This window comes from Talpa occidentalis, unplaced genomic scaffold, assembly GCF_014898055.3.
Source record: "Talpa occidentalis isolate TD23 unplaced genomic scaffold, MPIMG_talOcc4v2.1 talOcc4.3, whole genome shotgun sequence".
Classification (NCBI taxonomy): Eukaryota; Metazoa; Chordata; class Mammalia; order Eulipotyphla; family Talpidae; genus Talpa; species Talpa occidentalis.
Window position 1 is genome coordinate 42,763,049 of NW_023603184.1, and position 25,455 is coordinate 42,788,503.

The 25,455-nt window shown below is 35.5% G+C and overlaps 1 protein-coding gene across 2 annotated transcripts in view; it reads right to left on the reverse strand.

Moving 5' to 3' along the window:
- NARS2 (asparaginyl-tRNA synthetase 2, mitochondrial) overlaps nucleotides 1-25,455 on the reverse strand; it is a 135,013-nt gene that overhangs the window by 41,189 nt on the left and 68,369 nt on the right. For both annotated transcript variants that reach the window (XM_037523043.2, XM_054699565.1), the window contains exon 7: nucleotides 3,398-3,530. In XM_037523043.2, the coding sequence (XP_037378940.1) occupies nucleotides 3,398-3,530 (133 nt within the window). The remainder of the gene's footprint in view (nucleotides 1-3,397; nucleotides 3,531-25,455) is intronic.

A 25,455-nucleotide genomic window follows, 5' to 3' on the forward strand; every position in this document is an offset into this window, starting at 1 on the left:
GGTGAATTCTCTCACCTTCCCGTGCTCTGACTGTACCCAGTACTTGTATAAATAAATAAAAAAATCTTAAAAAAAAAAATTCCCAGATGAAGAAAATCTAAAAGAATTTATTGCCAGCCCAAATGATCATAAAACAAATACTTAAGAAAATTCTTTAGGCTGAAGGAAAATGATACCAGAGGGGAACTGGAAGTGGAAGGAAGAGTAATAGAAATAGTAACTATGTAGATAATGATAATAGACAATTTTCCTCTCCTCAAATTCTTTAAATATTTATGATTTTTAAAGCAAAAATTAAAACATTGTCCAAGAAGTTTTCAGTGATATGTGGACTGTGATAGACTGAATAATACCCTCTTCCCCCAAAATGTCATGTTTTAAGTCCCAGAACCGGGAAGATGTTACCTTATATGGCAAAAGAAACTTTGCAGGTGTAACACGTTAAGGATCTTGGGATGGGGAGATTCTTCCCCATTAATTGGGTGGGAATAATTTAACTATAGGATCCTTTTAAGTGAAAGAGGGAGGCATGAGTGAAAGAAACAGGGAGATGTGAAAATGATACATTGTTGGTCTTATGGGTCCCCAAGACAAGGAAAAGGCCAGGAACTGAACTCTCTCCTGGAGTGTCTGGAAGGATTGCAACCTTGGTGACATTAATTTTAGTCCAGTAAAGCCAATTTTAGATTTCTAACCTCCAGAATTATCTGATAGTAAATTGGTGTTGCTTTAAGACACTAGTTTATGGTAATTTGCTATGGCAGCTACAGGAAACTAATACATGATGTAATAATCAATGTATTACACACAGTGTATGTAAACTGTATGAGGTAATACACCTGCAAGATAGACAGAAAAACATAATGGCAAAGCCTTTCTTTTACTTGAAGTGGTAAAATATTAAGTGGAGTATGAAATGTTATATACACAATTCCAAAAGCAAGCACTAAAAAGAAAAACAAAACAAAAAAACTCAGAGATAGAAGCCAAAAGCCAAATTATATGGTCAAATAATATTATTATAATATTATAAAGGTCAAATAATATTAATCTAACCATATGATTATCATTAATGAAACACCCATACAGAAAATATCATTAATAAAATTACACAGATATGAAAAGATACTGTGATGGTTAAATAATATTATAATATTATAAAGGTCAAATAATATTAATCTAACCATATGGTTATCATTAATGAAACAACCACACAGAAAATATCATTAATAAAATTAAACAGATATGAAAAGATACAGTGATCAAAACTGTGATACTAGCATAACAAAACTGAGAGTGCAGAAATAATTACATTTGTCAAGAGTTGATTTTCAACAAGTGTGCCAAGACAATTAAATGGAATACAACAGTTTTTACAACAAATAGTGCTGGAACAACTTGATATTCATATGCAGAAGATGTAATGACATTCTTGCCACGTATCATGCACAAACATTAACTTAAAATGAATCATATACCTACATGAAAGAGCTAAACTATGAAGCTCTTAGAGAAAATATAAGAAAATATAAGACTGAATCTTTGTGACCCTTGGGTAGGCAATATTTTCTTACCCATGATACCCAAAATAAAAGTGATCCCAAAATAAGTACAGGTAAGCTTATCAAAATTTAACACTTTCGTACTTCAAAGGACACCATCAGGACATGAAAAAATAGTCACAGCATGTCAGAATACTTTTACAAATCATATATTTGATATGGGATTTGTATCCATATAGGAAATGAACAAAAGACATGGGCTGATATTTCACTGAAGAGGATATACAGATGACAAATGAGTGAAAAGATGTTCAACATCATAAGCTAGCAAGGAAATGCAAATTAAAACCATGAGATACTACTAGATACTTTGTCAGACTGAAATAAAAAAGTGAAAACACCAAATACTGATGAGGATGTGCCAAAACTGGGTCCCTCAGACATTGCTGGTGGAACAGTCTAGGGAAAATAGCTTAATGGATTCTTATAAAACTCAGTATGTAACTATCATATGACCCAGGAAGAATACTATTGGGCATTTATTCCCGAGAAATGAAGAATTATGCCTTCCTATGGGATAACTGTGAAGGCCCATCCCAGCTCCAAAATTTCTCAAAGAACTTCCTAAAGCCTTTGTAAATATATCACAGTTCAACTTTTCCCTTAGCCGAATGCTGATTTCTTCCTTTTCTTAGAGGTGTTGTTCTCGAGAACATGTCCTCATAGTCCTTTGCACATAACTTTCCTTTAAGGTTTATTTATTAGGAAAGTCAACCCAATGAGGATAATAAAATAAACAGTCCATTCTAGTTGGTACATATGTGACATTTATATTTTGGGTGGAATAGATTCATTTACTGGGTAAATAAGAGTGGTATGATACATAAATTAATAGAAAAGAAAGTTGAGAACTGCTAAGATAAACATCAATTACAAACTGAAACTAAGATACTAACCAAAATGGTATTGGATAGAAAATTAATAACAAGAGTTAATAATTTCTGAGTATTTACTAAATAATGTGGAGTATGCCCTAGGCACTATATATATTATTTCCAATGCTCTGAACTACCCTACCCTATGAAGTAGGAATTACTATTCCCATTAAGTCCAGCGCCAAAGGTCACATAATGAGTAAGCGGTAGAGCTGAGAATTAAATTATGGTCCAGCCAACTCCAGAGCTGTGTGCTCTATTTGGATTATGACCAGAGCCTCCTATAAGGGCCGCAGCTCCTATTTTTATCTTCCTCTAAATCATTCTTCATACTGCTGCTAGAGAGCATTTCTAAAATGTAACTCTGACCATGACCTTTCCCAACTGAGAACTCTTTCTCCATTATCTTTCAGATAAAGTTCAAACTCCCTAGCATGGCATTTAAATACAAGATCCTCCTTCCTCGCTAGCCTTACCCCGTGCCCCCAAACAGAGCTCTGACAGTTTCTGTGGCTCTTTCTAATACAGCTATACAGATGTTTCTCTCACTAGAAAGACGTTCTATTTATTTGTCTAGCACATAACACGAACTACTGTTTATTGAGTCCGCTATGTGTCAGATTCCATACAAGGTGTTTTATGTTACATATGAAATAGGTGTTGGTATTCTCATTACAGGTAAGGAAGCTGAATAAACTAAGGTTAGGTAACATCTTAACTAAGTTAATGGCAGAGGTAGGATGTGAATTTAAATCTGTCTGACTCTTGTCCTTTAAACTATTACACTAAAGGCATTCAGACTATTTTATTTCAGATGTTTATTAAGTAAATAGTTCTCCACTTTCTTCATTCTATGGACATCTGTCATGCATAGATGTCTGAGGTGAAAATGTAGACTGAAGTATTTTAATGTCACAGATGCCTGATACTTAGAAAGTACTTTAAAACTTGTGTACCTACCTGCATGAGATCGCCAAGGCTCTCAACAAAAGAAATTTCTGCTTCCACCATATAAAACTCTGCCAGGTGTCTCCGGCTCTGAGAATTCTCTGCTCGGAATGTTGGACCAAAGGTAAACACTTGGGTAAAAGCTCTGCAATTCAAGAGTAAGAGTGTAAAAAACAGGATTCACATGATTAATTTTAAGTATTTAAACTACTCAACGAGCTCTTAAGAAAAAGTTTTGTGCCTCTGTCTTGTCCACAAATCCACACATACATTTCTCTAACGGGTGATGATAACAGTTTCAATAAAAATGTCACATTTATAGAAACCATTTTATCCTAAAGGAATTTGCAGATGCTTTACAAACCCTATGGCTTACTAAATATAGAATTATAATCACTTCTGGTTCATTCTACTGCAGCTGCCATAAATAGCAGGGAACTACATTTCATGGCAATCAGGAAAAGAGTAAGGAGAAAGACCACAGTCACCTGGAGACTCTAAATAGTATCAGTTAAAACAAGAATTTCTTGTGAATAGGGTGTGTTAATTTTTTTTATATGTGTGAAAAAAGATTATTCCATATGGATGGTAATTTGCCTTGTTCAAAGTCTACTCAAATCCTTCCTACCCACCAAGTGGTTCATGCTGACAGACCCCTGAAATCTGAGGTTAAAGGTAGATTTTGAAGAATTATCTATTTTATTCTTCATTTTCAAGGATTACCAACCAATCATCCAAATGGAAAACATTTCTAAATTACTGCAGGATTACTTTTTAAATAAAAAAACAAACAAATCTTTAAAGCAAACTCTTCACAAGGCTAGAAGGAGAAATAAACAATTCCACAAACATTGGAAGATATTTAACACATTTCTGTCAGTAATTGATAGAACAAGCAGACAAAAATTCAGTAAGGATATAGAAATTTGAATAGCACAATTAATTGATTTTACTAATTGAACATATATAGAACTACAGAATATATTTTAATATATAGAACATTTATAAAAATCAAACATATAGGAGGCCTCCCCGGTGGCGCAGGGGTTGAGCGCTGGGTTGTGAAGCTGCCTGCAGCCTCTGCGGCACTGGTTCGATGCCCGGCTGCTCCCCCGCCACCGGAGGAGAGTCCCACATGGCGCGCAGACCCCTCCTGCCGCCCGCTGCTCCCCTCAGCAGTATGCTTTGGTCTTTCTGCCTGCTCTGCTCCCCGCTCTGGCTCTGATGAATTCTCTCACCCTCCCACGCTTCTGACTGTACCCAGTGCTTGTATAAATAAATAAATCTTTAAAAAAAAGTTTAAAAAAAAATCAAACATATACTGGGTAATAAACAAGTTATCAACAAAAAAATTCAAAATTTCAAAAAAAATTATGAAGTATATCATCTCTGACAACAATGCCATTAAACTAGAAGTGAATAACAAAAGACAACTAGAAATCAGCATGGTTTGAAATTAAATATAGTTTCAAACAACCCAATGGACCATTGAACACTAGCAAGGCTTAAATTATACAGGCAGATAGACAAATTCCTGCAGAGAAATGGCTATCACACCTTCATTCTGGAACACCTGTAGTCTCTTTCACATGGAAGAAGGGCAACAAATGAGTTAGATCAAACATATATTAACAAATCTTTCTTAAGAACTCCCTAATCTTTGAATTTTAAGGTTTTACTAGAATAAAATAAGACGTTTGGGAGCTCTACTATTATTCTGAGTAGTCTTCATTTGTCTATCGCCAGTCAAATAACATTGAGATCAGAAAATATATGTACTGTGGAGACATATACTAGTTTTTTTTTACTTTTAAGTGAAGATACTCTAGGAAATGAAATAGTAAACTATAGTGGAAATCAAGAAATTTATTTTTTTCCTTCAAAAGGCCATTTTAGTTAAGATCTAGTTAAGAAGCTCAGGAATTTGTTTGGGGCATACAGTCATCTTCCTGAGACCATGATCAGTTAACCTTTGAGAATCTTTGCTTTTCATGGAAAAATAAACAGTAAGAACTAAAAAAATATTACTTATGGTGACCTCCCTCCCAAGATTCAGATCCAGATTGCCTACCTACTAGAGTGTTCCTGAAAAGATCTCCCAGCCCTCAACAGTCCCCATTACCCTATCACATGATCACAATAATCTATTGTTCATACCTAGCAAAACTCTCAAGTCCAGAGATTTCTCTTTATCTCCACAGCTGCTGTCTTAGCATAAACTGCTGCGAATTTCTTGGAAAACAAGGTCATTTTTTTTAATTGAAGGACTGATTTACAGTATTATATAGATTTCAGTTGTACAGCATTATAATTTGATATCTGTATATTATAGGGGAGCAAAACCTGTCTCTCTGGCAAGAGGTTTATTTCATAGGAGAGGCTCTTAAGACTGGGTGGATGCTGCTTTTGAAATATATGTGTAAACTTCTTTCCTCATATCTTTAGGTGAGAAGGCAGAACTTTAATCAGCATGCTTTTGTTTTCCAGATAAATGCTCTAACTTCCTCTTTCTGACCACTAACCTGTCTTGTCTTAGCTAAGCTATTTAAGATGGCATCAAGGCCACGTAGGTGAATTACTAAGTCACGTTGGGTCTTTCTCCTATATACAGAACATATACATGTCATTTTTCAACTTTTCCTTGGCATTTCTTCTTATCCATCTGCCTAATGTATATTTGACTATTTGTTAGCCTAGAAGAACACAGAGGGGAGCAGGATTATTTTTTTCACACCACAACAATATCATCTCCACCAACAGTCTAGTTTCCATCTGGAACCAGTGGAATTTTTCACTTCCCATCACCTTTCCCCTCTGGCAACTTTTTTGTAGAGCAGTTTTTTAACTGTGTCTGTCACTTATCTTTCTTCCTTCAATCCCAAACTACTATGATTTTCAAACTCAATCGGAACTTAAATCTGATTATGAGGTTAAAAATCTTTAATGATTGGGCCTCCCCGGTGGCGCAGCGGTTGAACGCTGGGTTGCGAGGCTGCCCGCAGCCTCTGTGGCACTGGTTCGATCCCTGGATGCTCCCCGGCCACCAGAGGAGGGTCCCACATGGAGCGCAGACCTCTCCTGCCGCCCTCTGCTCCCCTCAGCAGTGTACTTCCATCCTTCTGCCTGCTCTGCTCCCTGCTCTGGCTCTGGTGAATTCTCTCACCCTCCCGCACTTCTGACTACCCAGTGCTTGTATAAATAAATAAATAAAAATAAATCTTAAAAAAAAAAAATATATATATATATATATAAATATAAATCTTTAATGATTACCCACTACTCAAGGACAAGCTCCCAGGGCATAAACTCTAATTCTTAATTTTGATAAATGTCCTTCACACAGGCTTTTTCTCCAGCTAGACTGAAGATACCCCTCTTACTCTACATGCTTCCTCATGCCTTTAGGTCTTTGCATAGGCAGTTCCCTTCTCTGTAATGTCCATTCCCTGTTCCTTTTTCTCTAAATGGCAATCCCCATCTATCCTTCAAGATTTGGCTCAAAAGTCACTTTCTCTTTGTAACCTTACCATATAGTCCAAATTTCTTGCACCCCCTTTTATACATAACAGTTTGCTCATATATTTATATATATTATATACAATGTATCACTTTGAAGTATAATTATGTATTACAGTATCTTTTTCCCTCAATAAACCATGAAGTTTTCCAGAGCAGGGATCATGTTTTATTCATATTTGCAGATCCAGTGCCTAAGCTAAAACAGGTGCGCATGTTGAATGAATGAGTACTAATGATGATGACAGGCTTCCTCAGTTGCAAACTAGAAAAGCACAACATCCTCACAAATAGTAACATTACAAATAAAGTACAGAAAAATACTCATATATATCTTACAGTGGTCCTTAGTACCTAAAACAGGCCAAACAACTTGGGTGTGTCCCAAACAAAAGGTCTGAAAATTACAAAACCTTGAGTTTACAATAAAGTCATATTTATTTCTGGTACTGCATCACAAGATATCACATATATATGATATATGAATTATGATATATAATGTACATTATATGCTATATTATATAATATATATGATATACGAATATGATAAATACAAGAATTTATACACATATATTTTACTGAGATTTTTTCCAGGGCATAAACAGAAACTATTGGTATAAATGGAATTTATTTCGGGGGCTCTGAGGGAGACTTCCAAGAAATGGGCCATTATCTTCCTGAAGTACAAGGGAGACTAATGGGATTGCTATTTGAAAGAGACATGTTATTTGTATCAAGGTACTAAGTAAGGGGAAAAAAGGTGACAATTTCTTAAAAAAACCCCTACAAATTCAAGTCACAAAGTACCTGTTTTTCCCATGGCGATTCTGCTGGGTGTGCCAAGATGAGTAACAATAGGGATTTTTGAATTTAATAATGATGAATAATTTTCCTAGCAGTGCAGGACAAGCTTCCAAGTATAAAACAGAGAGGGGGATCAGGGATTTTCATTTTGATTATAGTAAGCATCAGGTTCTAGGTGAGGTTACCCTAAAAATAAGTACTATTCTAATGGGATAAGTAAAAATTATGGCCATGGTGCTTCCTGTGGAAAACAGTATGGAATTTTCTCAAAAATGTTAAAAATAAATACATGATATGATCCAGCAATTCCACTGTTTGGTATTTATCCAAAGAATGAAAAAACACTTAATTCAAAAGGAATTAGTGTTCCCTGTATTTAATGCAGCACTATTTACAATAGCCAAGTTACAGAAACAATCCAAGTGTCCAACCACAGATGCGTGGATAAAAATGATGTGGCATACATACCCAATGGAATACTATTCAGCTGTTAAAAGAGATGACATTTTGCCATTTGCTATAACATGGATGGATGGTGGGGGGAGGTTTATGCTAAGTGAAATACGTCATAAGGACAAAGACAAATACTGGATGACTTCACTTCTATGTATAATATAAATAAACAAAAGAAAGGAAGAGGCAAAACTAAACCAAAACAAACCCTAGAAATTTATGCCTTGGTGGTGGGTAAAACATACATCTAAAGAAGTATGTACCTGTACCCATATATCATATACAGTGCTGTAAATCAATGTTATCTCAATTGAAAAAATATTAAACACATACACAAGTACTGTCAGACAACTTGTATTAAACAAAAGGCTATCATTAAAAAATAACAAAGATAAAATGAGTTGGAAGGTACGCTGAAAGACCTAACTTAGCATCCTGTATTTAAGTAGATGAATATTTCAGTCATTCAATAATGATGCCCCAGTTTCAGTGTCCAGTGTTTTATTAGGAATTAATCTGTGGCAGTAGTAGTAGCATTGATAGTGGTTATCATTAGCAAGTGTTCCTTGGGGGCCAGGGATTAGATATAAGAACTACACATACATTAACAAGCTATGTACTGTTACATCTATTTTTCAGGGTAGAAATGGAAGTTTGGGGAGGTTAAAAAATTTCCCCAAAAGTCAAAGAGTCATAGCCTAGTAAGTGGTGCAATCGAGATTAAAATCTGGATCTGACTTTGATGATCAGAGACAAATAATGATGCTCATAATTAAATATTGACAGACCCCCAAAATTGTAAGAAAAGTTTGTAATACATGTCCCCTTCTCAAGCATAACTAGGGTAAGTAGTTGGTGTATTTCCTTTCCATAAGCTTATTTACTTTGTGTTAAAATCACAGCTCTTTAGGATATTTTGCCTCAATGTAAATAATGAGAGTAAATTCTCATCATTATTTTGTAACTTTTAGCAAGCCATATAGCCTGCCTGGTCTTCAAATTCTTATAGGAGGGGGAAGTAAGACAACTTGGCAATAACTCTAGTATTTTTTTTTAAATAATAACTTTGTGTCTAGATCCATGTGAAATGACTCTTATTTTAATATATGCTGATTTCTCCTTTTACTCTCAGATATAAAAGCCATTTGCAGCAAGGCTTAGACCAACCAACATTATAAATAAGATCTGAGAATATGGCCATTTCTAAAATAAGATACAAAATCAGGTGAAAGGCCAGTACTGCTGTGAGAAGAGACCAGCAGAAAAGGAAAACACTCAGCAGTAAAAAGCATTCTTGTGCCAAATTATGGAGAGGGGAAAGCTATATAAGGAAAGTTCATGAGCTTGTAGTTGATGTTTAAGATAACAAAAGTACATTCAATACACTTCAGCCAAGATAGCTACAAAAATGGCTTTTTTAAAAAATGAAAAAGTAAAGTTACCAAAAAAAAAAAAAAGTTCTATGAAGGTCATTTTCTTCCTTGTGTGGGGATTTTATGAAGCCCTGAGTTGGCAAGTGGATTAATATAAAATGGTCACTGGTGCTGGGCTATTTATTCTTTCTGGTCCTGAAATTTAGGAGCTAGTCTTGATATTTTGACAGAAGAGTTGCTGTTCTTTAGCTGGGGAAGAACTTATTCAGCATGAGGTGCATCAGCCTCTTTCTCCAAACTCTTCCACCCTCCTAACACTTCTATACTGTTAGTCCAGTAAATGTTCAGTGGACAGATGTGAACTCACAGATAGCTTTAAACTGAGTTTTAAAACAGTCTTTGTCAAGCAGTTTTCAAATTGTTAAAAATGGCGATTTACTTTTCTAGTGCTTTGTACCCATGAAATTATCATTATGCTGTGATATTTGTCATTCATTATGCCTAAGAGAGTACACTCCTGGTTCCTCCTTTTAGCTCCCCCTAACCTCTAGCCACCTTGCAATATACTCAGAGGAAGGGTATGAAAGAGACATAGCTCCCAGCAGTATATCAACTTATATCAAAATCTCCTAGGAAGGATGGACTCTAAAATCTAAAAATTCTTCTTTACTGTTATTGCTGAACATTTCTGCAAAATTAATTTTCTTCTTTTTTTTTTGGGGGGGGGGCCCTCGCCGGCAGCCGGGGAATGAACCGGGCGCTGCAGAGGCTGTGGGCAGCCTAGCAGCCCAGCGCTCAACCGCTGCGCCACCAGGGGAGGCCCAAAATTAATTTTAACAATCTTAATATTTCATTTGAATTTGAATGTGAAGCTCAAGCAAAATTTATTCTTAACCATATAATAAAATTCAAAGTTTGATGGCATCTGACAGAAATCCCAAAGGAAATGACATTTGAACTGTGGGAACAACATTCTAGTGAAAGGAACACCAAGCACTTGTGATCTGAAGTAGGAAAGAGACTGATGGGTTTAAAGAACAAAAGTAGGCCAGCAGCAAGATGACAGTAAGAGATAAAGTTAAAGAAGTAAGAGGGGATCAGAACACATAAGGACTTCCTTGTAAGCCATGGTATGGTGTCTAGATTTACTAGATACACCTTGTAATGCTCTCTTCAAGCATTTAATGCTGATTCTCCTAGTTTTCCTTCTTTTTAGCTTGCTCTGCTACATTCTATTTTAGTTCATTAAACATTAGTAATTCCTTAAAACTTCTAAATCCTCTTCTTTTCTCATTGTATACTCTCTCTAAATGATCTCCTCTCAGCCAACAATTTCAATTAACTAACTACTGGCATACAATTCACAAATTTATTTCTCCTGCCTAGACTTCTCTTAGCTCTAGAAACAGATCTATCACCTTGGTCAACCTTACACTAGTTACAAACAACTCATACCTCCCCTACTCCACTTTAGTTGAGTCTTCTACTAACCTTCCTAGAGCCATTCTCCAGTTAGGCCCTTTAATAACACTATGCACTTCTGTTCACAGCACCATTCAAAATAAAACAGCTCACAGTTATGGATGTGATGATTTGTTTAATGTCCATCTCTTTCATTAGATTGTAAATGTCATGCGTTTATGAAAACGACCTTATCATTTTTGTTCATTATAGTATCCTCAGCCTTAATCCAGTGCTCAATACACAGTAGGCAATTAATATTTGTCAATCAAGCAAATAACTTATTTTCTGTAAAATGTGCTGATTCCCAAACTGAATCTTTGAAACAGCACTGGGACAGGGGTGAGGACAGAGGAGTAAGAAGAGGAACATGATAAACAGAGTATTAATTACTAAGCAAAAGTTAAGCTATTCTCCAAAACAATTTTTTTCACAGAATGCAGCAGGAAATAACAGAATCAGCTTTTTAAAAAGTGACTCCCCACATATTATAGTTCTTATTACTGTAGCAATAAGCAAATCTTTGAAAATGACTAAATCAGGCAAACTTCTCTAACCAGCAAAATTTTATTTTTTGAGAAACTACAATATTACCACATGAAAGAAGTTGCCTGAAGTCTTATTCTATGTAAACAAAGCAGCACCTGATTCTTTGGCTTCTGTTAGGGTAGATCCCAGCAACTTACAACTATTGCTACATCAGCATTCCTGCAGTGTATAGACTCTTCAGAGGACAGACTGACTGGAAATGAGGTCTTAAAAAATAACTTTTTTTTATACAGTCACAATTTGCTGATAATTCTACCTGAATATGTATCCTTGTCCTTAGCAAGACACTAAAATCACCTCTCAAAATAAGTGTATGCTTTGTCACCAAATGCTGGGAAGGATGTGGAGATAAAGGAACCCTCTTACACTGCTGGTAGGAATATAAACTGGTCAAGCCACTATGGAAAGCTGTGTGGAGGTTCCTTGGAACACTAAAATGGATTTACCATATGATCCAGCAACTCCACTCCTAGGAATATATCCAAAGGACACAAAAACACTAATTTGAAGGGAAACCTGCACTCCTATGTTTATTGCAGCACTATCTATAATAGCCAAGATATGGAAACAACCTAAATGCCCCATAATAGATGAATGGATCAAAAAGTTGTGGTATATTTATACAATGGAATATTATTTAGCTATCAAAAAGGCCTCAGCTATCAAAAAATGACATTTGCAGGTACATGGATGGCACTGGAAGGGATTATACTAGCTGAAATTAGTCAGAAGGAAAAAGATAAATACTAGATGGTTCACTTATATGTGGAATATAAAGAAACCAAATGAAAGGTCAAGAGAAAGTCAAAACTAGTAAGCTGACTATGGAGGCATACAGCAAATGATGGGGTGGTGGGGGGGGGAAAACGGGAGGGAAGAACACAGGGAATATATATGATGGGTCATGGGTGATATGATGGTGGGAGAACTATGGGAACTACAACAATGTAAGAAAAAAATAATTAATATTTTAAAAATAAATAAAAAGCAAGGCAGTAGGAAATATGGAAAAAAAGTGTATATTTTGTCAGCTGCATCTATAGTCACGCCTAGATTATCCCTCTTTATAGTTCTCATATTTACTAGTCTTTGTGCAGAGGATCTCTAAAAGAGAATAACATGTGAGTATTTTTTCATGGATATGCACCATGGTATTTATATGGTATTTGTGTCTACAAAGATACCAAGGGTTATCTTTTCTGAAGTCTGATACTATAGAGGTAGATGAGTCATTATGGCATTGAACTTCCAATAATTTCCTGGGCTCATTTTCTGTACACATGACCCTTACTTTTTTAAGGTGTGGCAAGTGGTTAAGAGATTGTTTTCTAAAGACCTAAACTGAAATTCTGCCACCTCCACTTATGAGCTAGCAAAGTTAACTTCTTAGAGACTAAATTTTACCATGTGAAAATGGAGTTAAGTATACATATATTGTGGGGTGACTGCAAAGATAAATTGAAACAAAAGATATAAAAAGCTTAGCTTTATGGTAAGTGTATGGTAAGCATTCAACAAATGGATACATTCTTTTGTCTCCTTCCTTTCCAAAGATCTACAGTGCTTGTTTGGTTAGTCTCAAAGCCTTTTTATACTTTCAATTATTATAGATCTCAAAGAGATTTTGTTTATGTAGATCATATCTACCAATATTTACTACTGAAACAAAGACATTTTAAAACACTTAATCATTCAAAAATAACAATAAGCCCATCATATCTCCTAAATAATATTTTAAAATAAATTCACAAAAAGGAGTGGCACTGTTTTACATTTTTATAAATCTCTTTGCTATTTGGCTTAATAGAAGGTAGCTGGATTCTCATACCTGCTTATGCATTCAATCTGCTGTGTTATCACATCATGAAAGCTTTGGAAAACTTCACTGTTCACTTAGAAGAGAATGAAATGACAAACACTATTTTAGTACTATTATGAAAATAGTTTTAATTTCAAGGGATTCCCCTGAAAGGATGAAGGGGGTTTTAGGGATCCTCAGACCAAATGTTGAGCACCACTATCTTAGGCAATGGTTTCCTTAAAGAGGAATATTATTTCTGTATTTGTTTTAACCTCTGGAGACTTCCATTCAGGAAATGTAGGGACGTTCCTGGCTGTGAGTATATTTAGAATGTCACAGTAATTATTATTATGTGAACATCTGATGAAGAACCATTACCCTAAAAAAGTCTATGTCCCTAATCAATATAATTTTTAAAGTTACTTGATGCATAAAATTTAAAAAGTGGTCATTAAACTTTGTGTTGGTGAAGATGTAGTTAAAGTCCTCCTCATACAATGATGGTGAGAATGTAAAATTGTGCAGCTGTTGTGGAAAAGTCTGATATTTGCTAAAAAATGTTAAAAGAGAATTATCAAATGACTCAGCAATTCCACTTCTGTGAGTATGTAACCCCAAAAATGAGAACAGGTGTTGAAACAAAAATGTGTATATGAAATTCCATAGCAACATTTTTCAAAATAGCCAAAAAGAAGAAAGAACCCAATGGATTAACGAATCAACAAAATGTGGTATATCTGTACAATGGAATATTATTCAGTCATAAAAAGTGAGTAAGTACAATCATATATTACTTAACTGTGGGAAAAAGTTCTGAAAAATGCATGGTTAGGTAACTTCTTTTTTGTGTGTGAAGGTGATATAGTGTAAATACACAAACCTACTCAATAATGTCTATTACATGCCCAGGCTGTGTCCATACTGACTGAAACATTGTTAAACCATGCATTACTGTAATAATATGGATGAATCTTGGAAATATTATAAGCGAAAAAAGCCATATATGAAAGGTCACATATTATATTATTTCATTTTTATGGAATTTTCAAAATAGGCACATCCACAGAGACAGAAAGCAGAAGATTGATTGGCAAGAGCTAGGAAGAAGGTGAAATGGAGAGTGACTGCTTCATAGGCACGGGATTTCCTTCTGAAGTGTTAAAAATGTTCTGAAACCAGAGAGTGCTATTGGTTGCACAGTATCACAAATAGAAAAATTTATGTGTATTTTTATCACAGTAAAATTTTTGTAAAGTTTACTGAAACTAATTGTCCATCAGGCACCTTACACATGTTTTGTTTCATCTAGGCAACCCTAAGACAGGTGATTTCCCAACTGAAGAAACAAAGGCTTAGCTGAGTTAAGTTAATAGTCCAGAGTATCATGGTAAAACTGGCTTTAACCAAAGCAGTCTGACTCCATGGCCCACTCTCTGTTGCACTGCACTTCTGAACTCGTCAAATCTAAGGCAGGGAATTGTAGATGATCAGTTGTTCCATAGCTCCACAAACCACTACATGTTCTAAAGAGGTCTATACCTTTAATGTCACTGCTATCTGAGTAGATTTTGCCTCTTTGTCCAACATGGCTATTGCACTCTTAGTGGTTATTCCTGACTCACGTTTCTTACACTTGCTATCTCTGCAATGGCCATTTCCTACTACTCATACTGCTCCTTTTGTCTTCTGCTTTCCTCCATTTATAGCCTGTTCTTAGTGGAAATGGATGGTCATTTATAAACACTGATACATTTTCATAACACATTTTAGGTTACAAAAAATGATAACACATCCGATTATTCTCAGTTCTTTTTGCTATGGCCACTTTTACTCATGATCAGAAATTCACCAACAAAGACTTCTCCTGTACTATGTTTCTTTTTCCACACTTCCTTTAGCTACTTTCAGGTCCAGAGTTATTTTGGAACAGAGTTATTTTGTGCATCTTAAAAGGTTAAACTTGAGTAAAATGTGGATTTGCTATAAATGCTTACATGATTTAGTGTGGCACTAAAACTTTAGCATGCTTCATAACCACCTGGGACCTGTTAACACACAGCTTACTGGATCCACACTCAAGAGTTTCTGCTTCAGTTTTCTTAGGGTAGGCAAGAGTTTACATTTCTACAAGTTCCACCAGGTGGTATTGATGCTGCTGCTCTAAGACAACACACTTTAAGAACCACTGATCTAGAGTAGTTCTTAATTTGGCTGCACTACAGAATAAATTATGGTGTTTTAAAAAACTGTCTTGCACCATATGGTCTCATTTAAATGTGGAATCTGAAAAACAAGGCCAAAAATCCCACAACAAAAACCCCCCAAACTAATAGGTACAGAGGACAGACTAGGGTGACCAGAGGCAGGAAGTGCGGGGTTGGCAAAATAGGTGAACAAAGTTAAAAGGTACAATCATGTAGTTAAAAAATATTTTCCTAGGTTCATAGGGATATAATATACAGTATGACAATTATAGTTAATAATAATACTGGAATGCATTTTTTTTACGATTTATTTATGCATACAAGAACTGGAGTACAGGCCAGAGGTGTGGGGGGTGAGAGGATTCACCAGAGACAGAGTGGGGAGCAGAACAGGCAGATCAACTGAAATACACTGCTGAGGGGAGCAGCAGGCTAGTCAGGAGAGGTCTGCTGTGCCATGTGGGTCACCTTTCTGGCTAGGGATCAAACTCATGCTGCAGTGGCTGTGGATAGCTTCATAGTGCTGGGTCTTAACCCCTTGTGCCACCAGGGAGGCCCCAAATAATGCATATTTTTAAATTGCTAAGAGAGTAGCTTAAAAATTCTCATCACAAGGGGAAACATTTGTAACAGTGTGTGATAATAGATGTTAACTAGACTTATGTGGTATCATTTCATAATATATAGAAATAATGAATCATCATGTTGTATACCTAAAACTAATATGATGTTATTTGTCAATTATACAGCATTAAAAATATCTTGATGCCCAGTCCCACCCTAAACCAAGTAAATCTGTTCTTCTGGGGGTAGTGAGCTGATATGGGTAGGATGAGCTGAAACATTATCACCTATAAACAATAAAAGCTTCTCAGACAGTCTAATGTATAGCTAGAGTTGAGAACCACTGACCTAATTACCAAACTTTTTTTTTTACTATTTATCTAAGATTTCTAATTACCAAATGTGACTGAAAGCAAAAGGCACAAATAATAGGTACAAAAGGTGTTATTTCACAAAAAGGGTATCATTTGTATGTACCCTTATGTCTTAAAAGCTATAAGAATATGAATGAAATAAAATATTTCTAGTATTTGTGACAGTCTCCAAATCAGAGCTTGGTCTATGAACACAAAAGCACAAAGGGACCAAGGAAGATAAGAAACACCAGGGGCAAAACGCTTTTAAAGGAACACTTAGCCTATAGAAATAATGCAGGAGTTTCTATGGCTCTGCATTCATTTCTCCTGAATCCTAAAAGAGGAAGAGGGGGAGAATGGAGAGAATGAGGAGGAAAGCTGGGGAGGGAGAAGAGGACAAAGAAAATACACACCCCCTCACACACACACACACAAAGACAGAAGAAGAAAGAGCAGAGCAGAGCAGAGAAGAGCAATGTTCCTTTGGAATCTGCAGTAGATCTTTCACACATATAGCAAGTGATATATATATAGAGAGAGATTTCATGTTACACTGCATGCACTACAAAACACAAGGGAAAAAAAATCTATCAGTAATAAAATAGGTAATCTGTGGCAACTTCATTTGAAGGGACACCCTACAGTAATGAAAATGAATAATTATACAACATGTGTATAATTTAGGAATACAATGTAAGAACATGAATATTGTTATGATTATAAAGTTAATAAAGTCACACAAAAATAAAGATGATTCCAATTATACAAAATTCAAAAGCTTGTAAAACTAAACAATGCATTACAATGTTTATAAATACAAACATGTGGTGGAACTATAAATAAAAGGAATGATAAACACAAAATTGAGACGTGTGGCTAGTTCTCATGGGCAGGGAAGGGGGTCTGATTAGAAAAGTACATACAGGAAATTAAAAAAATGAAAATTTGGGGGGGGGGACCAAAGTGTTGAGTGTATCATTATTCTTTACATTTTACCCATACATCTATGTTAAAAATTTATTTGTGTCTATGCAATATTTGGACATGAAGAAAGGCATCAGGATGGGCAATTTAATGGAATACAGTGAAAAAGTAAAGCAACGGAGTTACACTAAAACTAAAGGGGGGAGAAGGTGCGCATCGGTATTGGTGCCGAAAACACATAGTAGGACAACACTGAGTTCTTCAAATTTCCTACTTTCCCCCTCTGTCCATTCAATTTAGCTCAACAAATATTAATACATACTGAATACCTACATTTTCCCAGGATTATTCCTACACAAAGGATAATAGAAAACTCCACATAGCATACAACATGGGTGACTTCAATGCTTTACAGTCTAGACAGAGGCCTATAAGAAAGTGAAAATCAAAATCAACAAAAAACTATGAACCAGAGACACTCTATGGGGGGTAGAGGGCGGGGGGTGGATTGGGGTCAAAATAAGGGGGTTGCAATTGTATGGGGAATATAAAAATAAAATTTATTATAAAAAAAATAAATAAAAAGATACCCTAAAAAAAGAAAAGAAACTGGAGAGCAGTTCCCTGTGCGGGAAAAAAAAAAAAAAAATTTAATTAATTCCTGTCACACTTGCCACATTTCAAGTGTTTAATACTCACATGCAGGTAATGGCTACCATGCTGGACAGTGAGGCTATAAAACATTCCATTGCTACAGTAAGTTCTACTGTCCAGTACTGAAGTAGATGGCTGAAATCTCAACAAACGCAGAAAATAATTAGCTGGGAAAAGTGTGCATTCAGATAATGTGACCCGAGGAAAGAGATCAGTGGAGGACAGAGTTGTTGGACTTCTAAATTTGTGTCAGTACCTGGTCATACACACTGTATTTTTCCCACAGCTATACTCTGCCAGGCCAGGCCTCTGTAGCTTTCCTTTCCCTTATCACATATCTGTTTAATAAAATGAATGCCCTACTTCTTCATGTTTGGAGGCATAGCTCCTCTTTTGGTAAAATGGTTATCTTTTTGAAAGGCATTGATGCAAACTCTAAGAGTTATTTAGTAAGCCATGCTTACAGCTTTGTTAGCTTTGCATCTATGTGCAGACCTAAGTGTCAGAATGAGGCCTTTTTAGGTCCTTAACTCTACCTTAGGTTAACTATAAGTGATCTTGTTCATCAACCTCTAGTGATGAGGATGTGACAATTTTCTTGAAAGGTCCTGGTTCACTGAGTGGGAACACCCAAAACAGTAAATGATGATATGGCTTGTGTCTCTATTTTTTGATTTGACTTCACTTATGTCTCTAATGTCACTACCGAACAGTGAGTGCTCGATAGTTACTGAAAACAAATATTCTTGTTGTGGATCATGGTATGAGCTACACTAAATGTAGAGAGACTTTCAATTGAACTAATTGAGCACTTATCTTCAAATCCCCATGTCATACCCACCCTCAATGCTAAATATGAAGAACCAGTATTATCAAATCAAGCACATATTTTGGTTGTGAGGGGGGATGCATAACAATTTTTGAGATAATTCTTTAAACAGTAGGCCCAAAAGTACCATCTTCCTAGAGTTCAAATGTTCTCAATAAGTCTCACACTAACTGTTCTGAAGTTGAATCAGGAGGAAAACATAGAATAATTACCCACTTGAAGAAACTAAGTAAAAATCACTAACTGAACTTCCAAAAAGAAAAAAAAAAAGCATTTAAGTCTTAATCCTTTTTCTAACTCTATTATAAATCACATACTTTAAATTGAAATCTGCCAGTTAAATGTGAAATAAGACTGGCTCAGGTTTTGCATAATCTCCAAACCATGGAGATATATGTGACATGTCTACTTTCTGCACCTAATTTAAGTGGGGAAAGATGGGTTTTATTTTTTAGTAGAAGGCACATCAGGCAATAAAGTGGGGAATGATATCAAGTGAAATACAAATAATGTGAATATCAACCAATATATGTGACTAAGCTTATTTGTCACCAATTTCTACTGGTGAGAGAAACTCATAACTGAGCTTCTTGGTTAGGAATTCCCTCCAGAGGAGCAAAGATGAAATTTCCTTTTATTTTGTATAAGGTGAAGCAAATCTCTATTTTAGTAAAGTAGAATATACAGATGTGCTACAGTGATTTCTATAATTCAAGAACTTAGTTTACAGGTGAATTATTTAATTTTTGATTTTTTAAAGACACTAAATTTTTCTGATTTCATATGGTAAAGAATTTATACCAACATCATGGTTATATAAATATAATAAGGGTACTTTAAAATATTTAAGTAGATCCAATATAGTATTCCAAGTTTGTTAAAGCACTTTCTGATGGAGTTATTTCCCCCCCTAACTAGAACAGACTGATTAAATAAGTCAGAAGCACAGAAGCAATTCAAATGATTCAAGCCTAAAGACCATAGCAATCAAGAAGCCAAAACACAGCAGTGAAAGGCCTAGTTATCTGTCCTTATCATACAATAAACATTTATCTACCATAAAGTCATATTGATTTATTTCTTCATTCAATAAATATTTATTAGAACTATTAACCACCATGGAAAATATAGACATAAATCAGGCAAGACCTTTACCATCAAGGAGCTTATAGACTAGTAGGGGAAACCATAGACATAAATGCACAAGTTACAACGATAAAATTCCTTAAGGGTAGTGTGGGGGGGGGAGAAAATCTGTGTAAACTCTTGAACAGGATACAGAATTTATGAACCATATAAGAAGAAAACTTGATAAAGTGTACACCAACAAAATAAAAAAACTCTGATCTTTAAGACACAGTTGAAAATAAGGAAAGGAAAGGCAGACTGGGAGAAAGTATTTACAATACACATATCTGATAAAGGTCTAGTATCTATAATATAAAAAGAACTAATTACTCAACAAGAAGGCAAACAACCCTAATAAAAATGGACATAAGAATTGAAAAGAGGGAACTCCCTGGTGGCACAAGGGGTTAAGACGCAACCTATGAAACAATCTGCAGTCACTGCAGCATGAATTTGATCCCCGGCCAGTGACCTACCCACATGGTCCAGCAGACCTCTCCTGACTCGCCTGCTGCTCCCCTCAGCAGTGTGCTTCAGTCAATCTGCCTGTTCTGTTCTCCACTCTGTCCCTGGTGAATCCTCTCACCCCCCACACTTCTGGCCTGTACCCAGTTCTTGTATGCATAAATAATCCTTAAAAATAATTGAAAAATATTATTTTCAAATAAATCCTTAAAAAAATAGTTGAAAAAGTTACAAAAGAATATGTATGAATGGCCTTAAGTACACGAGAAGAAAAATGTCTAACAGGATTAGTCAATAATAGACATACAAATTAAAGCCATAGTAGTATATCAGATACAAAAATGACTACAAAATACTGCAAACATTAATTTTTGTCAAAGATGTAGAGCAAACAGAACTTGCATCTATTGTTGCTGAGGATATAAAATAGTACATTCAAAAGGACTTCATAAAACTTTGTGGCAGGTTCTTATAAAAGATCATACATTTATCATACCCAGCAAATCCTAGGTATTCTCTCAAAGAAAATGAAAACATATGTGCAAAGACTTGTCCATGAATTTTCAAAAAGCTTCATTCGTAATAGCTCTAAAATGAAAAAAGCCTTAATGTCTATGAAAAAATAAGGATTTAACAAATTGCCTATCCATGCAATGGAATTATATTTAATAATGAAAAGGAACAAGTATTGGATGAATCTCCTAAGCATTATGTTGAGTGAAAAAAATCAGATACAAAAGAGCGAATATCCTATGATATTATTTATATAAAAATAAACATAAATATTAATTACTACATTACTATAAATATCATTCTCATGATTTCTAGAAAAGGAAAATTTAATCTATCATGACAGAAAATGGGTCAATGGTTGCCTATGGCCTGAAGCTGGGAGACAGACTGAATGTAAAGGGAAATGAAGGATATTTTTATCACAGTAGAGATCACAAAGGTTTAAAAACTTGTCAACATAAATTGAACTGTACACTTAAAATGGGTACATTTTTATTATATGTAAAGTATAGTCAATAAAGTTGACTGAGAAGCAACAGTGACAAAAAGCTTATTCATACACTGGCTTATCCTGTTACCTAACTAAATTATAATATTGTCCCAACTATGGTATAAATAGCGGAATGTCAGCCTCTTGGAACCACAGTAGGCACACAGCCCTTATGAACAAAAGAATCCATAACATAGTGACACATCCCAGTTAACATAACTGAGCACTGTTCCTAAGGCAGACCATAATCTAATCTGCTCTCAGTTTATTTCTGGTTTGTTCTTCAAATTCTGACAGGTATCTGGTATCTGTGTTTAATTTCATCCTTCATTCCAGGCACTGGTTTAGTTTAACACTCTAACCTGTGTTGTGAGTCTTGAATCCTGGCTGAATGATTATTTGTTCCAATCCTCTGCTTTACGTAAACCCCAGTTCTGTTACTGTTGTAAAAGAACTTGACTGCTTGCTGCCAGCTATTCTTCCTGGTTATACTACCTTTACTCTTTCTTTAGTTAGTCCTGAATAATCACCCTGAGTTCTCCAGATCCCAGTTATCACTGCTACCATCAACACAATACGACCATCAGCACTACCATTTCAGTGCAGACCATCATAAACACTGGGCTTTAAACAATATCTAGCTTTCATAACAGCCCTGCAAACGGCCATTATAATTTATCTTTATAGTGCAGAATTATCTTTATAATGGAGGCTCAGACATCAAGTTTATGAAACTAGTACATAAATAAGCTTGAATTCCAATTTCTTGAATTCCAAATCTCTCTGACTGTATTTTCCTTCAATTAATGGAAGCATTTACTTGAAAGAATTCAGCACATTTGGACAGGAATAACATTATCTTTAGCTGCTTAACTCTAACAGCACTGGTAACCCTGCACATGTCAATCAACAATTCCATATTTTTAACATCCTCTTTGTTGTCCAACACAGCTACATACCATTTGGGTGAACACAAAAATTATTGTCGAATAAATGAGTAACCATAGTTATTTTTAGGGAGAACAAACTAGGGAAAAAAAGTCCAAACAATTGCAAATTCTCTGTTCCCAGCCCAACCTAAATTCTGCAAACATACAATAGAGATATCCCCTACTTCCCCCAAAAAACTAATTAAAGTCACGAGAATTTGAACAAGATTAAACAGTAATTGGAAGAAGTAACAACATTGGTTTTGCTTTTTATAGTTCCAATTACATACATATTGGTCTAATTACTAAGAATTAATTTGATGTCTCACTATAATAACTTGCATTTGTTTTTAGAGGATGTGAACAGGAATTGCATTTCATTCACGAGTTGTATTTGTATTATTACTCAAAGGACTGACTGGGAATTTTTTTCAAACTCACACCAAATTTGTTCATTTCAAAGACATTCATTCCTTTGTTATTTTGTGTGCTTAGCCCGATCTCAGTGAGCCAGCTAACAGAAGAATGGTGCTATTCTCCCATACACTTGAAGTGGAGAAAAAACCAGGTTAGTTATCTCCCACAGAAGGCATAAATACTAGAAATAAGCAGAGAATACAATGTTTAGATTTCCAAGGCAGTATACAGATACTGTAGAATTGACACATTAGACAGAGACACAAAGTCATCATGCAAATATGCACAGCCTAACTAGCAATTAAAGAAAAGCAAATTATTATCAGTCATGCTGGCACAACTGACATTCAAATAATGAATTAAACACAAATATTTATATTCATTACTCTCTGAGACAGTCTAAAGATATTAATAAAAATATTAAAAGGAAGAAATAAGAAGGGAGCCTTCAGTGGACAAGAGATCTCAACAAATTTTTGGAGGACAGAAAACAGATGGTTGAGTGATGACCAATGGTTCAAAGCAAAAAGTCATTCCCTGGAATCCAGGGTGAGTGTGCACTCGAGCAGGGAAAATGTGACTTTGGTGAGCTTGGGGAGGGGAAAAATGGAGATTCGCTGAGAGTTTGCATGTGGAACTGTCAACCCTTTCCCAAATGGCTAGAAGACAAATGTCCCCACCAACCACAGAACAGAAGGTCTTGCTGTACAGCAGTGTTCCTCAGCATCACATCATCTGCTAGGTTTGCTGTGGCATGGACTGCTGGACCCCACTCCCAGTGTTTCTGTTTCAATGGTGTTTGTCAGGGGCTAGGATAAAAGAGGAATGGAAGTGACTAATGCTTATAGGGTTTCTTTCTGAAGTGATGAAAACATGACAAAAATAGTAGTGATGGGGCCTCCCCGGTGGCGCAGCGGTTGAGTGCTGGGTTGCGAAGCTGTCCACAACCTCTGCAGTGCCGGTTTGATCTCCGGCCGCTGGGCGAGAGTCCCACATGGCGCGCAGACCTCTTCTGCCGCGCCCGCTGCTCCCCTCAGCAGTGTATTTCGTCAGTCTGCCTGTTCTGCTCCCAGCTCTGGCTCTGGTGAATTCTCTTACCCTCCCGCGCTTCTGACTGTACCCAGAGCTTGTATAAATAAATAAATAAATCTTTAAAAAAAAAAAAAGTAGTGCTGGTTTCAAAACTTTGTGAATAGAGTAAAAACTACTGATTATATGTATTTAAAGGGTGACTTTATGGTGGACTTCAATAAAGTTGTTTTTTCAAAAACCATTTACGTATCTCCACACAGGGTTCTCACAGAAGCTCACAAAATAGATTCAAACAACTATCATATCATATCTCCTTTTTGTCTTTCCTATGCTAACCATGTTCAGCTTCGTTAACCACTCCTTCAGATCATGATGACCAGATCCGACTCATCTTGACTGATCCAACTCATCCTAAGTCAGGTAAGTTACAAAGTCATAACTTATGACATAAAGTTTAATAAAAGATTCAAATTATTATAAGCTGATAAAGGAACAGGTGAGAAAAGACAGATAATTTCCTAGCTTTTGATTATTTGGATAAATCATAATATTCAGCTAAATAAGTCATTCAAATATACCAAACATGACAAAAAAGTACCAAAAGATGTTTCATAGCCAAATATAGATAACAAGTATTGGGGTAACTAAAAGATTATACACCATAAAATGCTCTATCATGATGAAAAGAAGAACTTTTGCAAATGGGTTTCTGTTGTTCTAAGACTGAAAAACACTAGTATTTAAACAATATATAACAGCTAATTTATTAAATATAAATGACATTTTAAAATGCATTCTCATGTAATCATTCTACTGATAAGGTGTCCTCTAAATTCAATTTAATCTAGACAAGGTGATATCCCCTTGCCATCTTGATCTTCTTGCCTCCAGGACAATCTTTTTTTCCCCTAATTTATTATTTAACGCTTATCTTGTGCATCAGACTGTATGGATTCATGAAGGCAGTTATGAAGGCTGGGAACATATCTGTCTTGTTCAACTCTGTATCCTAGCATCTAACCTAGTGTTAGGCACACAGTTGGCTGTCAATAAATGTTCAATAAAATCAAGATTGATTTTTGGATCAGGTAAAGTGCTAATAATAGAAACTAAGAAAACAAAGAAGAACAATATATAGTGTGAGGCATTTATAGGCTAAGGGGAAGATAAGCACATACACAGACAATTTCAATATTTTAGTAAATAGTATTTAAATCTTAATTTTGTATTAATAGTTATAAAATTAAAGTCCCTAACTTTGAAAGCTCTGTATTTTAGGCTATATAGAAATAAATTATTCCGGTATTATAAAATAGCTAAGAATAAAGCAACAAGGGCATATTAAAGAAGGTTATTGAAACAAGAAAGATGTACGGGTGATAGTGGAGCTCTGGGTGAGATCAGTTTTAAGCAATGTAGACTGATGAGTAGTAGTTAGACAAAGACCTGGGGAAGGACATTCTAGCTAGAAAAATAATATAGGCAAAGAAACACAAACATGTGAAACAAGAAATCTGTGGTTATAAGCAGTCAAGGGCAGTAGAAGCAAAGGAAAGTGAAAACAAATAAGAAGCAAAGGTGTGCAACAAGAATTTGGGATGATATATC